Raw genomic sequence first — 14,765 nt, 5'->3', positions numbered from 1 at the left:
TCTCTGGGTCAAGAAGCTCCCCTGGAGAAGGAACTGGCAGCCCACTCCAGTATTCTTGCCTGGGGAACCCCATGGACAGAGGAGCCTGGTGGACTATAGTCCATGGGGTCACAAAGAGTCAGACATGACTGTGAGACTAACCCATACATACTATGATCCTCCCTGTTGCACCCAGATTCAACCTCAGAATCTCTCTTAACACAATCCACACAGCAGCCACTGCGAACCAGATGGAGTTGGAGCTAGATAATTGCTAGATAAATTGCCCTAATTCTTTAGTTCCCTTTTCTAAGAATTTTTTAAGCTAGATAATCAGGCCTTTCTACCTCTGAAACTCTAAAACGGTTTCTACTTGGAATATTTTTAAAGAACGTGAACATTTGAATCATTTGTAAAATGGCGGTAACTAAATAGCTGCAAGTTGTCAGGACTTTATTCTTAACCAGAACCTCAGTTTTCGTCACCAGACTTTCATTTTACTGTCATTTGATTGGGTCATCATGTTCTCCTTTGTTAAATGTAGAAAAGTGTTAGCTGCTCAGTCATATCCAACTCTGCAACCCCATGAACTGTAACCTGCCAGGCTTTTCTGTTGATGGGATTTTTCAGGCAGGATTATTGGAGTGGGTTGCCATTTCCTTCTCCACGGGATCTTCTCAACCCAGGGATAGAACCTGGGTCTCCAGCACTGCCGACGTTTCTTTACCGATTGAGCCATCAGTCGTGTTCAGTCGCTCAGTCGTGTCTGACTCTTTGCGACCCCATGGACGGCAGCACACCAGGCCTCCCTGTCCATCACCAACTCCTGGAGTTTAACCAAACTCATCTCCAGTGAGTTGGTGATGCCATCCAACCATCTCATCCTCTGTCGTCCCCTTCTCCTCCCGCCTTCAATCTTTCCCAGCATGAGGGTCTTTCCAATGAGTCAGTTCTTCGCATCAGGTGGTCAAAGTATTTGTTTCAGCTTCAACATCAGTCCTTCCGATGAACACTCAGGACTGACCTCCTTTAGGATGAACTGGTTGGATCTCCTTGCAGTCCAAGGGACTCTCAAGAGTCTTCAGGAAAGCCTATTAAATGTAGAGGCCTCCATTCTTAAAATGTTATCAACATAGCATATTTCCTTCATGAAGCCAGTGTGCTGAAAATTACATTTTGTTGTTTTAAGATTATGTTATATGCATTTTTAACAACTTAAACATTATGTTATAAGATAGATGTTGACAATCGGGAGTCAATAAATCTCTCATTCTTGGTGTAGCATCCATTTCAAGAGGCGAAATGACCACATTTTAGGTTTTAAAAAATCTAAAAACAAAAAAATGCCGTTTCTTTCAAAAGTAAGTTTTCTTTTTATGTGAGGTCCTCAAAGGTACCTCAAAGGGAAGTAACAGCGAGGAACAGAAGACAAATAGTAGCCTTGCTAAGCATTGCAGTTGCCAGTGGCAGCTTATATTAAGTATTGAAAAGATAAGCTCAGCAGAATAACTTTAATAAAACAGTCTGATTAAAAGTTGTAACCAACTTAAGCAGCATTGAGCTATTGAACAAAGAGATAATTGTAAATCCTGCAACAACTGTAAGACTTATCAGAATTACAGAAAACTGTGTGTTCAGATATCTAGCGATGCTACTATCCTTAACCATGCTGTAATCTAGGCCTGCCACTTAACCGTCGAACACTAACCAATTCACTCCAGTGTTCTGTGGCCTCAGCTTCCTCATTTTAGAGAATGATGGCATGGGAAAACCTCTAAAACCCACTAAATCTATGACTTTCAGGCTCTGCTGAATGACAGTTTATATAGTAGTAGAAACTGTTTTCTTCTGATTTCACCTAAATGCCTTCTATTAATAGTTGCTATCTAGGAGGAGGAAGCAAAAAGCCTATTTAAAAACCAAAATTATCTAAAAATATTGTATATGTGATAGACATATGGTCCCATGTGTGCACACAGACAGATGCCTCTTCATGCAAAATTATGTGAATTTAACAGTTTTGATATTTAAATCAGTTTTTCCTAACAGGGCTCATTTGATTATATCTTCCTAGTTTTCTTTGTGCGTGCATATTATCATTCAAAAATATGCATTGAGTACTTCCTGTGAGCCAGGTACTGGCCTAGATATTAGGGATATGATGGTGAACCTTCTGGAGCTTTCATTTTAGGAAGACAGACAAATCATGTCAAAGATAGGTAATTAAAAAATCGTGATAAGCATTATGATGGCGTGGAGGTCAAGTGATGTCATTAGAATAAGGTTAGTCTAGTAAGGTCACTCTGAGAAGGTAAAATTCAAGCTGATATGAAGGCTAAAGGCATTGGGTTTGACCAAAAAGGTGTTGTTATACGTAATAATCCTTTAGCCTCTAGGACAGATGGCACCATTTGACAGCAAAACCAATTGATTCAAAGAAGTGAAGCAAGGACAGTAAATTTATATCTGGTAGAGAGAGAACACAAACCCAAGATCTTCTGATTCCAAGTGCGGCTCTTCCAACTACAATATGCTCATTAGTCATTCCATTGTCTAGTATTGTATTCATGACACAACTCTGGACTTCTGTGAACCCAAACTTAAGACACAATGAGAACTATCAACTTAACCACATGTCTGAACTGTCCCTCAGAAGCAAGATAAACTTTCCCATCACTTAAGTGTCACCAGGAATATGGTTACTCGACTTTATGGTATCAATGACCTTTGCTTCAAGAAATGCATCCCAGTAATCAGTCTTATTTGTAATTTATAATTATTTTCCATAGAAATAACTGACACAAAGTAATACAACAAAAAATGGACGTGGTAAAAAGTGTTTTAAAACAGACAGGAGAACCAGATAGCCTTCAGATCTACAAAATTTTACATGAAAAGACCAAAGTTAGTTAAAATTATAAAGAACATCTCCAGTAGCAGAAACTATAATTGGTAAAAATTTAACATGGACTTATAAAGGAAAAAAAAATTAATAAGTATTTTACTTAGGAAAAAATTGTAAATAAAGCACCTTCAGTAAAACTAAAAATAAAATGAAAAAATGGAGGAAAATTAAATCATGGTATGTAAAAAAAAAGTGTTCAAGGAATTAAGTTGACCTAGGAGGGTCTTTATGAGGATGAAAGACTTTCAGTGGTAATTCATCATTTTCACTATAATTCGACACAAAACAATGTCCAAAGAATCAAAATTTTCATTGCATCTTTATGGCGAGAAGGGGAAGTCAGGCCCTTGGTATGCTGGCTTTTGGCAATATCCACCTACTTCTCGTGAATTGGCTCCATGCATAGTGTATAATGCAGTTTGACCCAGGTTTCCCCCAGCCACACAAACAAGATTTCTGTTTTCATTCTCCCCATTTTACCCCCACACTCTTGTTGAACCTTTAGCTGTCATTTCATTTTCCTCCCAGCTAGTTTATGGAGTTGCTGGTGGACATTTTTATGTTTGTAAGCCACGTGCTTTTCTTCGTCCCTGTCTCCTCCCTGTGGCAATGGAGGGTTCCAAGTTCATTAGCTTCACTTACCACCTCTCAACACTGCCAGCCTCTCCAGTACTGCTAAGACGGCCAGGTCAGGGCTGCCAGGTCTATCAGGGCTGTCTCGTGCCCGGCCCCACAGGAGCAGATCGTCTTTTAACTCTGGCATCGCAGCCCTGCTTTGGCCCCTTGCCCTGTGGCTCAGTGGTAAGGAATCTGTCTGCAGTTCAGGAGATGCAGGAGACATGGGTTCGATCCCTGGGTCGGGAAGATGCCCTGGAGCAGGAAATGGCGAACCATTCCAATATTCTTGCCTGAAAAATCCTACAGCCCAAAGGGTCCCGCAGAGTGGGGCTCGACCAAGCACACATTGCTTCCTTCGCTCACCTAATCAGGAGCCTGGGAAGATTGAGTAAGAGAAGAATTTGCATTACCTGAGAATAGGGGTTGTCTCAGAGCTACTTTCTTTTCTCTTAAGATAAGTCTGTACAGGAAACTCGCCGGTGCCTTAGGCACTGGACCCCAGATGAGATGGCGCTACTCAGGGGTGAATCCTAGGGGGCCTAGACTCAGGCCCATGCCGGGATCCACCCGCACTAATTTGTATTATAGATGTTCCACAATCGAAGCCCAAAGATGCCACAAGATGAAACTATAGATTGTCATACTCATGGGCTTTATCCTTGTTATTTGACCTCTCTACACGTCTTTTGACTGACAGACAACCTTTTCAAACAAACCACCAGATATTAAGGTAAATATTTTATTTTTTAAATGGAAATAGCAAATGTGTTTTTGTTACAGATTACTAAATGTTGAATGGTACTACCTTCTCTATGATATTTCACTACTGTTTTTAGTTTGAAAATAAAATTTAAATCATACAATGAAGACTCAACACATTTAATAATTCAAATTATTTTGCTTTCTGTCTAAAGATAACGAATATCATTCCAGCAACTGATAAACTGTTGTCAGTTTATCATATGTTAAATATATATGTTTAGGGAACATATGTGTTAAATAGCATATATTCAATATGCTATTATTTACGAAATAAAGACCTCTTTTATCTCTTTATCACTAATCTAGTGTTCCTTTCTCCAATGAAGCAAAAAGTACGCAAGTTTGAAAGTAAGAGCACCATCTGCAAAAAATAGTAGAATATGTTTGTTACGATTCACTTTACCATAATACCACATTTCAGAACAAGACCTATCAGTTTAAGCTTCAGTATCAACATTCTCCTGTTGAGCAAGAGACAGAAATATTTTTAAATAAGAAGTTTAGCTAAAAATTCTGTACTTTTTTACTTTGTACTTGATGATGATCCTTGTGGCAGTAACAGAGAATAAAACTTGATCCATTTCCAGAACATTTTTTTTCTTAGAATTTAGAGAGTATTACATAGTTCAGCCAAGAAACATTTAATTTTGTCTTTGTGTAACTTAGTCTAGCAAACCCACAGAAATTTACTCTGAATCACCACTTCCTGATACATCTTCCCCCGCTAGCTGTCATCCTGGGGTGTTCCTACGAACTCAACTCCACATGAGCCATAAAGCTTAGGAATCCAGGGACACCAGAGAGAATGTGAGTGGCTTCTCTCCTTGGGACTGTCTCAGATCCCAGGCTTAGTCCAAAGAATGGGTGGAAAATGAAGCCAGAACCAAAAAAGCGTTTGCAAGATGCTTGTGACAAAACCTTAGTTATAAATAGGAAGGGTTTGCATAGAAGTACATCATGAAACAGGTTAACTATGGCTCACCATGCCTTAGCCTTTGTTCAACAGTGAGGATGTCAGACACTAATCAGACTCAGAGGTGTTTTGCCTCTTGGAGGGTTTTCTTTCAGAAAGAGCTTAGTTCTGTTCCCCAAGGCATGCCTTTATTGCTATTTAATCCTCCCCATTCCTTTTCCAATTTACCCTACCAGTTCCAACAGGATTAGCATTCAGGGAGAAAAAAAAAAAAAAAAACCTGAATCACTTGCAGAATTTAATTTCTTAAAATTTCTTTACAATTTTCAAATAACACTGTATGGCTACTTTAATGGGTACTCTGAGTTCCTACTGACATTTCTCCTTTCAAAGATGGCGTTGCAAGAAATTGTTCTTCTAATCTTTAGTACAGTCATGTGGATGTATTCCTAGGGAAGGACTATAGCGTGTTCTGTATGGACAGGTCTATAGTTGTGAGACCTGAAGAGTATGTGCTCTGGTCTGCTCTTCTCAGCCCTTCCACGTCCCCGGTGTCCTCCTGACAGAACAGGACTTGCTGGGACATGAAACTGTCAGGCATCGGTATGTAATTTACATGCTGTTTTGGCAGAGAACTACTCTCTGAGATTTTTATCTTGCTCAATGAAGAGAGTCAGTCCAGCAGTCACATAATAGGAGGAGGTAACTTTCTATTCTGGTTAGGGTCTTCCTAAGTGGCTCAGACCGTAAAGAATCTGCCCGCAGTTCAGGAAACCCAGGAGAAGATCAGGAAGGTGCCCTGGAGAAGGGAATGGCAACCCACTCCAGTATTCTTGTCTGGAGAATTCTATGGACAGAGGAGCCTGGTGGACTACAGTCCATGGGGGTCACAAAGAGTCGGACACATTCGAGCAACTTACACACACACACGCTCAACTTTGTATTCTAGCTAGGGGACTCTGTAGCACTGTAACATGAGAGAAATTGGCAAAAACTCCTGAATGAATGCGTAGAAGAGGTACATGCAAGTAAGCCAAGATATCTGAACTCAAATTTTGCTTTAAAAGTTGGTTTTTGTTTAATTCCATTTTTGAAGGAGAAAAGTCTGCAGGGTTATGAAACCTTTGAAAACATAACCTCATGATTTTTAGATTTACTCTTTAAGCTTTCTCTGAAATGTCATGAGCGTATAGTTACTTGATTGAGATCTTTTGACAAAATATTATTTAATGTATCTGCTCTTATTTCTTTTTAGGTCAGTCTCGATTCTCGAGTTAGAGAGGTGATCAATAGAAATCTGTTGGATCCTAATCCTCACATGTATGAAGATGCCCAACTCCAGATATATACCTTAATGCACAGAGATTCTTTCCCCAGGTTTTTGAACTCTCAAATTTATAAGTCATTTGTTGAAAGTACTGCCAGCTCTACTTCTGAATCTTAATTTTTATTAAAGAAAATCATTTTGGAGGGCTGCGATGAAAAATAAAAGTAATTATGTAACACCTGAAGCTGAGTTCCTGGAGAACTACAGTTTAGCATTCCTCAGGCTACCGTGAAAATACAACCATATGGTCTTTGTCTCCATTTTTATCAAGGTTTATCCGTGGTTACTTTGGAGAAAATACCACATGAAACAATGAATTGCCAAATTAAGTTTATTTTGTTGAACACGCATTCTACTTGCAAGCAAACTGTACTTGTAGTCCTATGAACAGTCTCCTAGTGTACCCAGAGACTGCATGTGCCAAGTAAACCCGCTTCATTTGCCACATAGTTGTCGCAACACTTAAATCCAAATGGCATAACTTATATCTGTATTTAAGGACTTTTGTGCAATATGGTCTTATAGAAATAATTGCCCAAAAGTTGGTTGTGGTTTGCATTTTTAAATATAATCTAAGACAGAAAAAGCCAATTTTAAAATTGTAACTCTGATAGTCAACATGCTATATACTGTGTTCAGTACACTAATTTTGAAGCCAATATTTCTGTTCATGAAAAAAAGAGCTATTTATCTCTGTTTGTTGGAAAATCCTCATGGGGAATTCCTCTGGTTGTTCACTGCCAAAACTGTGGCATTTTCATTACAGAAGAGTTTGCTATGTAAAAAATAATATATATATATAAATATATGAGGAAAAAAGAAAAAGCACAAAACAATTTGAAGATATTCTATCTCAAGGACAAATCAAAGAGTGATATTGTTTTTAGTTGTAATAGAAGAAAATGAATCTATGTATATATCAGATGTCCAATACTGTAATCAATTTATTAAAGACTGGCTCTCCAGTTCTAAAATGGTTGCATAAAGTATGTACTTTAACAAGAAAAAAAAAAGCTTGATAACTTAGTTTTGGAATATAAAGAAAAGATTTAATAAAGGAATGCCTATATGTAGCATCTTAAAACTTTGGATGAATAGCATCTGGACTGTGGCATATTTTCGTTGAAAGTGAAATCCAGTAAAAGCTAACGTTTTTAATGAAGAAAAGTTTTATAGGGGTTCTTTAGAAGATAATTCTCTACTTCAGACCTTAACTGTTTTCACATAGTATCTTAAAAATAACTTATTTAAAATACGTTAAAACCAAACTATTACTTCTCATCCCTAATTGAAAGGCAGAACAGTGCTCAAATGTTTTAGCTGCCATATTATTTTTTTATAAGTACCACTAAATCTTTTAAGACAAAAAATACTTGCCTGACCTTGGCATGTACTTTTGACATTCAAGGAAACAGTATCCTATCATGCACACACAAACAACAGTGTCATATTTATATCAAAGTGTTAGATTTGAATATTAATATCCCCTGGAGGCTATTTTTTTAATCTTAAACTTAATAAGTATAATATTGAGTAACCTAAAATGAAAGTTTTAAAAATATTTATATCCACTAAGAATACTGGCCTTATATTAAGGATGATATTAAAATTATAAGTTTCCTTTGTCATTTTTTAACTACCTCTCATTTTTTTAATTTATTAAACTTTTTTTAAGAAAAACAACTTTGGGGTTTTCTTTTTAAAATTTACTTTACTTGAAAGGTTGGCATCGTAATTTTCTTTTTCCATAAAGTTAAACATTTCAAGAATTTTTTTATGTGAATTTGATTTTCTAATTTGTATAGCATTCAGGAGACATGATTAAAAGGGCTATAATCTATTCCCTATGCAAATATTTTAACTGTTGCAGTGTTTGACAAAATGGGATTAAAAAAAAAAAACGTTTGCAGAGTAGAAAACAAAGCATTCTGTTTACACTGGCGTTGCTGACTATCCTACCATATTCAGCACTTTTAAATACATTCTTTATGAAAATGTAGTTAAAATATAAGATAGAAAATATTTATAATAAACATTTCTTTTAACAAATGCCTGTTTTTGTCTGAAAGTGTTAGTGTTAAGACATGCTTTATCCATGTCAATTAAATATTTACTGTTTGAATAATAGTTTTCAGTAACATAGTGGAAAAAGAGAGCTGTGAAGATGTTTACAAAAAGTCGTAGTTTTTTCTTAACGAGTGAAGAAAGACCTAAAAGAATCATCACTTCTACCGTGAAGTTTATTGTTCCTAAGTTATTTTTTTTCTTGATTAGAATTGAGTTTGTTATGCTACAATGATGTATACACATGTATGTTGTGATATCATATTTGTTTGTGTGTTTGAGGCACAATATATGGTACACGTGACTAGAAAATACGTCATATACCATGATACACCGCATGAATCAAATTTTTTAAGTGTAGACTTTATATTCTTGTTGTTACTATATATGATGGTGACCTGCTAGTCATAAGTTATCTTTATAAGATACTTTGGACTATTAGACGAATTGTCTGTTTGACAATACTTTTAATATTTTACCAAATGTAAAAGATAGGGCCCTTATAAAGAGTCCTAATCTCTAACCCGGGGCATCTGTAGAATACAGATTTTGAAGCTGATATACCCTTTTGAAACCTGATTAGAAATGTGTTGAGATTGAGTCTAGGGTAGATTTACACATCAAATGTTGATAACCACACTATGTGAGGACTTCTGTGCTAAATTCCTATTTTCAGGGGAGGGGAGAGCATCTCTTTTAATTTCAAAATGTTTTAAGTGTATCTAACAGTATGTCTATGTATCTGCAACTCTACCAATTTTTAAAGTATGGTGTAATTCTTTCTGTTTTAATTACAGAGCTATAATAAACAAACAAACAGAAAAAGCCCTCAACTGGTGTCTATGCTACCATTCTAAGAGCACAATATTTGTTTTGGTAGAGTTTGATTTTTTCTAGAGAGTAAGTTCCTCCCTGGGGAAAACTTAGCACTTTAGAAGGTACACTTTATGTTTTACATTACCGAAATATCTTTGTATACTGTTAGAATCTGCTAATGTACACAGAATGAGGTTAATGCTCTTTAAATAATGCCTAAGTTCAGATGTGTCTATAATGGAAAGAAAAGTAGAGGATATAGGTCATATATAAATATACATATATATTTATATAAATTGGAGAGATTTGTTCCGAGATGGATTTTGAACTTAGATCACATTAAAAATGAATGGATGATGCTTCTTTACTTTGAATAATGGTTATTATGTTACCCAAAGGTAATACAGATATCCCAACAGTGTTATAGGGCAGCTGTACGTGCAGTAGGCGCACTGGCAAAAGAACAATAGCAAAACACAATTTTGATATCAACACTATGAAGTGCAAAAGTCAAGACCATAATGTGGTCACTTTTTTTAATCTTAAAATATGTACATAAGATGACCAGTTGATATTTGGTCATGGTGCATGGGGTGTTTATTAGTATGTTTCATGCTGCCTAGGTTGTTAGTGTGGAATGAAATGTGTATCATGTATTTACCTGAGAGTTCAGTTTCGCAAAAGGACTATAGAAATAGGTAAATAGTATTTATTTATTAGGGGCAAAAATACACTTTCACCCCATTAAGCTGATTTAAAATGATACCTGATTCTTATTTTTGAATGTATCCTTTTTTTCTATACACTTTTAACTTATATTGAAAAAAATGTCATATTGTAGTTGTAACAAACTATATTTACAAAATGGCAATATACCAGACACTTTGAGGAAGAAGTATGCAAGGAAGAAATTTAAAATACAGTCAGAAAATAGAGTATAGGCCACCTAAAAAGTCTATGGATAGGGCCCTATCAAACACAAGCTTTGAAAACTTTGCATTAGATGGCAAATTATTTTGAAAAGTGGGAAAGATATTTCTAGAATTGTTTTTTGACCTGTGTTTATACTGACAGTTTATGACCTTAAGTTTTCAAAGTATAACTTGCCAACACGTGAATTTGTATGCCCTTTTCAGTTCTTTTTAAAAAAATCTCTGACCAATATAAAGTTCTTCTGAGAAAAATAATCCATAAAATGTTTAGTTATTCCTTACTTGCTACAACTGCAAATATTTACTAGTGAAACTGATATCAAAAACTGGTTTCAGATCTTCCTTGCAGCACTCTTAGTAGTATCCTTGTAACACACAACAGTCCACAGAGAGATACATTTTCTTTCCAAATACCAGGCGTTAATTATAAATTTGACTTCCAGTTATACATCTGTCTCATGTGACTTTGGGCAAATCATTTATCCTCTCTGAACCTGCTTCTTTCTCTTCAAATGAAGGATATAAAAATTTACAGGATTGCCATGAGAATGAATTAAACATGGAAAGAGTGTTACATATTATTATTTTATCAAAGTTCTCTAGCTCAGTAATTCCCATTTCAAGAATGTATGTGTTAAATGCCTTCAATGCACTTGCCCAGATTTTTTTGAAACTATACTTTAAAAATCTGATTGAATTATTCATTCAAAAAATACAATCAAGCTCATTTTAAGATGGAAGAATATATGAATATGTTATTGCTTTGTTCAATAATGATTCAAAATCACTGTTCTCAGTTCACCAACATCACACTCAATCTACAAACAAAAAATGTTTCTTTCAATGACACACACAGATATATTTAGATGCGTACATGCAGATGTGTGAGTGTGTGTATAATATTGTAGGTTTAAATCAAAGTTTAAGAGAAATCATTTGGAAATTTAAATTCCACAGGAAATAAACATCCCCAAGCATAGGAGAGTTTATCGGTTAATTTGCCAAGTAAATATGTAGGAGTTACAGCTAAAACCCAAGTTAAAAAAGACAGCCAGTAGAAAACATTGACACTGCCATGGACTAGAAAGCATGCTTTTTAATATTAAGGTAGTATGATTTTTAAAATAAGTTTATCATGAAAGTAAGAGAATAAAAGGTAGTTGTGTGTCCATAAAATTTTTTATTAAACTTTTTTAGAATACTTTTAGATTTACAGAAAAATTGAAAAGATAGTACAGATAGGATCCATACATGTCACACCCATGAAACATCTGCCATAATAAATGAACCAATCTGTGCATGTTCAGTCGCAAAGTCCCGTCCAACTCTTTGCAACTCCAAAGACTGTAGCCCACCACTCCTCTGTCCATGGGATTTTTTTCAGGCAAGAATATTGGAGTAGGTTGCCATTTCCTTCTCCAGCGAACCAATATCAATGCATTATTAAGTCCACACTTTATTCCGATTCCTTTATTGTTGTTCAGTTGCTCAGTCATGTCCGACTCTTTGAGACACCATGGACTGCAGCATGCCAGGCTTCCCTGTCCTTCTTAGCTTTTCATAATTTTTTTTTTTTCTGTTCCAGGATTCTGTTCAAGATATGGTATTACATTTAGTCATCATGTTGCCCTCTTAGCTATGACATTTTCTCAAACTTCTCTTGTATTTTGATAACCTTGGCAGTATTGAGGAGTTACAGGCCTAGTATTTTGTAAGATGTCCCTCAGTTGGAATTTTTCTGATCGTTTTCCCATGATTATACAGGTGTTATCAGATTTTGGAGGAAAGACCACAGAAGTGCCGTTCATATCACACCATATCAAAGGTACATACCATCATCAACATGACTTATTGTTGATGTTGAACTTCATCGTCTGACTGAAGTAGTGTCTGTTAGATTTTTCCACTGTAAAGTGATACATTTTTTAAGAGGGTATTTCGGAGGTAAATTTACTGGACATTTACACTGAGATAAGACTCCGAGCAGATTCCTCTGCACTGCTATTAGTTTCCACTAAATGACTGCTAACAAACACTATGAAGAAATTATAATGAACTGGAAATTGATATAGGAAAGTAAAACTCCAAAATAGTGTTAACTTGAATATTCACTTAATGGGGGTGAAAGTGAATTTCTTCTCTTGAATTATGTGTATAATTACCTTAATCCTCTACATCTCTTGGGTAGTGAAGATTTTAGTCTTACTGTCTTAAAAGGTAATCTCAATTGATGGTCATTTTAGTGAGTACTTTTCTATATTGCCTTTCACTGAACAATAAACACCGAATACTGGAATAATGTAAAAGACTTGATTTTTTCCATCTTGCTTTAACCTATTTGTGATAAATACAATGTTTCTTGTATATGATTTTAAGATGTTTGCTAAATATTAAAAATAATTTCAATGTGTTTGATTCTTGTAAAATTTATCATATTGAACATGTGTAAATTTTTGCTACTATGTTCATTGTACTTAATAATCTATATCCATATTTTGGAGTTGATCAGTATTTATTAGTGGACCATAAAGAAGTTTTGAATGCATGAATATAACTTGATATACCATGCTTGGTTATTTTGAAATGCCAAAATAACTGTAGGTACTTATAAATTGAATAGATAATCCAGATTATTTTTCCTCTAACTTGTTTTGGGTTTTTATTCCTCCTTCCTTGAATCTATTTTATTATTTTTACCTATGTACAATAAGACTTCCTGAAAATGCTAGAATCTTCAACATATAATAGAAGTTGAGCATGACAATAATGTAAGAAAATTCAGAAATCTCAAACAGCATATATCTTTGACTTTTCAAAGTAAATCAAACTACAGCTGTTTTCATTTGACTACACTGTGGACACCCATGGATATTACTGTAAAACGCACATGCATTACACACTGACTTTTTAAAAATGTTTTGAATTAATAAAGAATTCACCCATGTATCCTTAGACAAGTCACTGTTTCCTCATTGGTGTCACATTGCAGGAGTAAAGGTACACTTACTTATATTACTTAAATTGCTTACACATCTGAGGGAAAATAATTTCTGGCTGGATTCTTTACATTATTTTACAAGGTTATTGCTTATTACATTTTTGCACCTTTTATAAGTAATGAAGTATGTTCATGAAATGACTTGTTTTGAAAATTCAGCTGAGAAATCTGAGTCAAGTAGCTCCCCCCAGTTCTGGCTTAAAACAATATTCAAAGTTGAGTTTAGACTTGAGAAATACCTGTTCCTAAAAGAGATGTAGATAACCCCATCAGTCCTGTTCTATACTCGGATTAGAATTTTTTTAGCTTCGATTTCGATCACTATTTTAAAGCAAGACAGTTTTGTAAAACTAGTGTGGCTTTAATTCGCATACAAAATGAAAGATTTGAGTTAGTGGAAGCTTCTAAGCAGCCAAACATATTTCTATTTTGTATTGTTTGGAGAGTGATCTCATTCTTCTGCCTCACTTTGCATTTGTATGTAGAGTACAGAAATGAATACAGCAGAGGCAAGCGCATTTTATAAGAATTTTATACTTAATTTTGATTAGATGACTTAAGGATGACTTAACCTTGCAAAGGACTCCTGTATTTTTATATTTAAAAAATAAATAAGTGAGCAGCTTTTCCAGTACGTCAGGTCTCTGTAGAGTTACGCTACCACTCGGTAAACCCTGCTCAAACTAGTTAGGTGGCGAGAGTTCCCCAACTGAGAGTTCAGCCGCAGCATCCCCAGGCCTCTCTGGGTTGTATTATACTCTCCTATACATTCTTCTGGTGGTCTATGAAGAGGTTTTAAAAAATTCAAAAGCATTACGCCAATAAACTTCAGTATTCTGAGCCCTAATCCGCCATCTCAAATTGGCGGGCGGGGCCACCGGAGGCGGGGCTCTCAAGCCTTTGCTTGGCAGTGGTTAGCGGCAACAGGAAATGAATGGCTCAACGGCTTTAAAAAGTAGCCGACTAACAAGGGGTAAGTGAGACTAGGCAGAAGAATCGGTTGGAAACAAGTCGTTTAAAAGCTATGTAAATTAAGTGGCAGATAAAGGGCAGGAAAGGAGATTTTGCTAAATCACTCGGTGACTGGTCTTCCGAGTCCACTTGTCACGTCCCCATTAATACGAGCCTTAACCACCGTCGAAAGGAGAAAGAGGAGCAGGAGAAATGGAAGAGGAGTAAACACACATACACATACTGATGGCCATTCTACAGTTCGCCCTTGGAGACGACAGTCCAGGCTGACATCTGTGTTGTGACCTCAGCTCCTGTAGCTGACACTGAACGGCCCTCCAACGCGGTACTTGAAAGCTTCACTGAGTACCTGAAAAGCAATCTCGAAGTCAGAAAGCGTGATGACAACCTACGCCTTTCCCCTTCCGGCCCAATACTCCGCCCCGGCTCGTTCCAGGAGGCGTTTCTGACCTACCCTTTAGAGGAGGTGCCCGAGGTCT

The 14,765-nt window shown here is 36.1% G+C and overlaps 1 protein-coding gene and 1 long non-coding RNA gene across 5 annotated transcripts in view; one reads left to right on the top strand and one right to left on the bottom strand.

Annotated features, from left to right (window-relative positions):
* Positions 1–12,210, top strand: part of RGS17 (regulator of G protein signaling 17) — a 105,288-nt gene extending 93,078 nt beyond the window's left edge. For 2 of the 4 annotated variants that reach the window (XM_061130555.1, XM_061130554.1), the window contains exon 5: positions 6,433–8,864. In XM_061130555.1, coding sequence (XP_060986538.1) covers positions 6,433–6,621 — 189 coding nt within the window. In that variant the 3' untranslated portion in view covers positions 6,622–8,864. Of the gene's footprint in view, positions 1–4,090; positions 4,233–6,432; positions 8,865–12,080 lie in introns of those variants that run through there. The other 2 variants (XM_061130558.1, XM_061130557.1) reach the window with 2 other exon arrangements.
* Positions 10,134–14,699, bottom strand: LOC133047329 (uncharacterized). The gene is made up of 2 exons (XR_009690719.1): positions 14,504–14,699; positions 10,134–11,905 (listed from the first exon to the last, which is right to left on the bottom strand). It is a non-coding gene; the product is annotated as an uncharacterized LOC133047329 (long non-coding RNA).
* Between the last annotated feature and the right edge of the window lie 66 nt (positions 14,700–14,765).

Source organism: Dama dama, chromosome 26 (genome assembly GCF_033118175.1).
Source record: "Dama dama isolate Ldn47 chromosome 26, ASM3311817v1, whole genome shotgun sequence".
Taxonomy (NCBI): Eukaryota; Metazoa; Chordata; class Mammalia; order Artiodactyla; family Cervidae; genus Dama; species Dama dama.
This window is presented reverse-complemented; position numbering and strand designations above follow the sequence as displayed.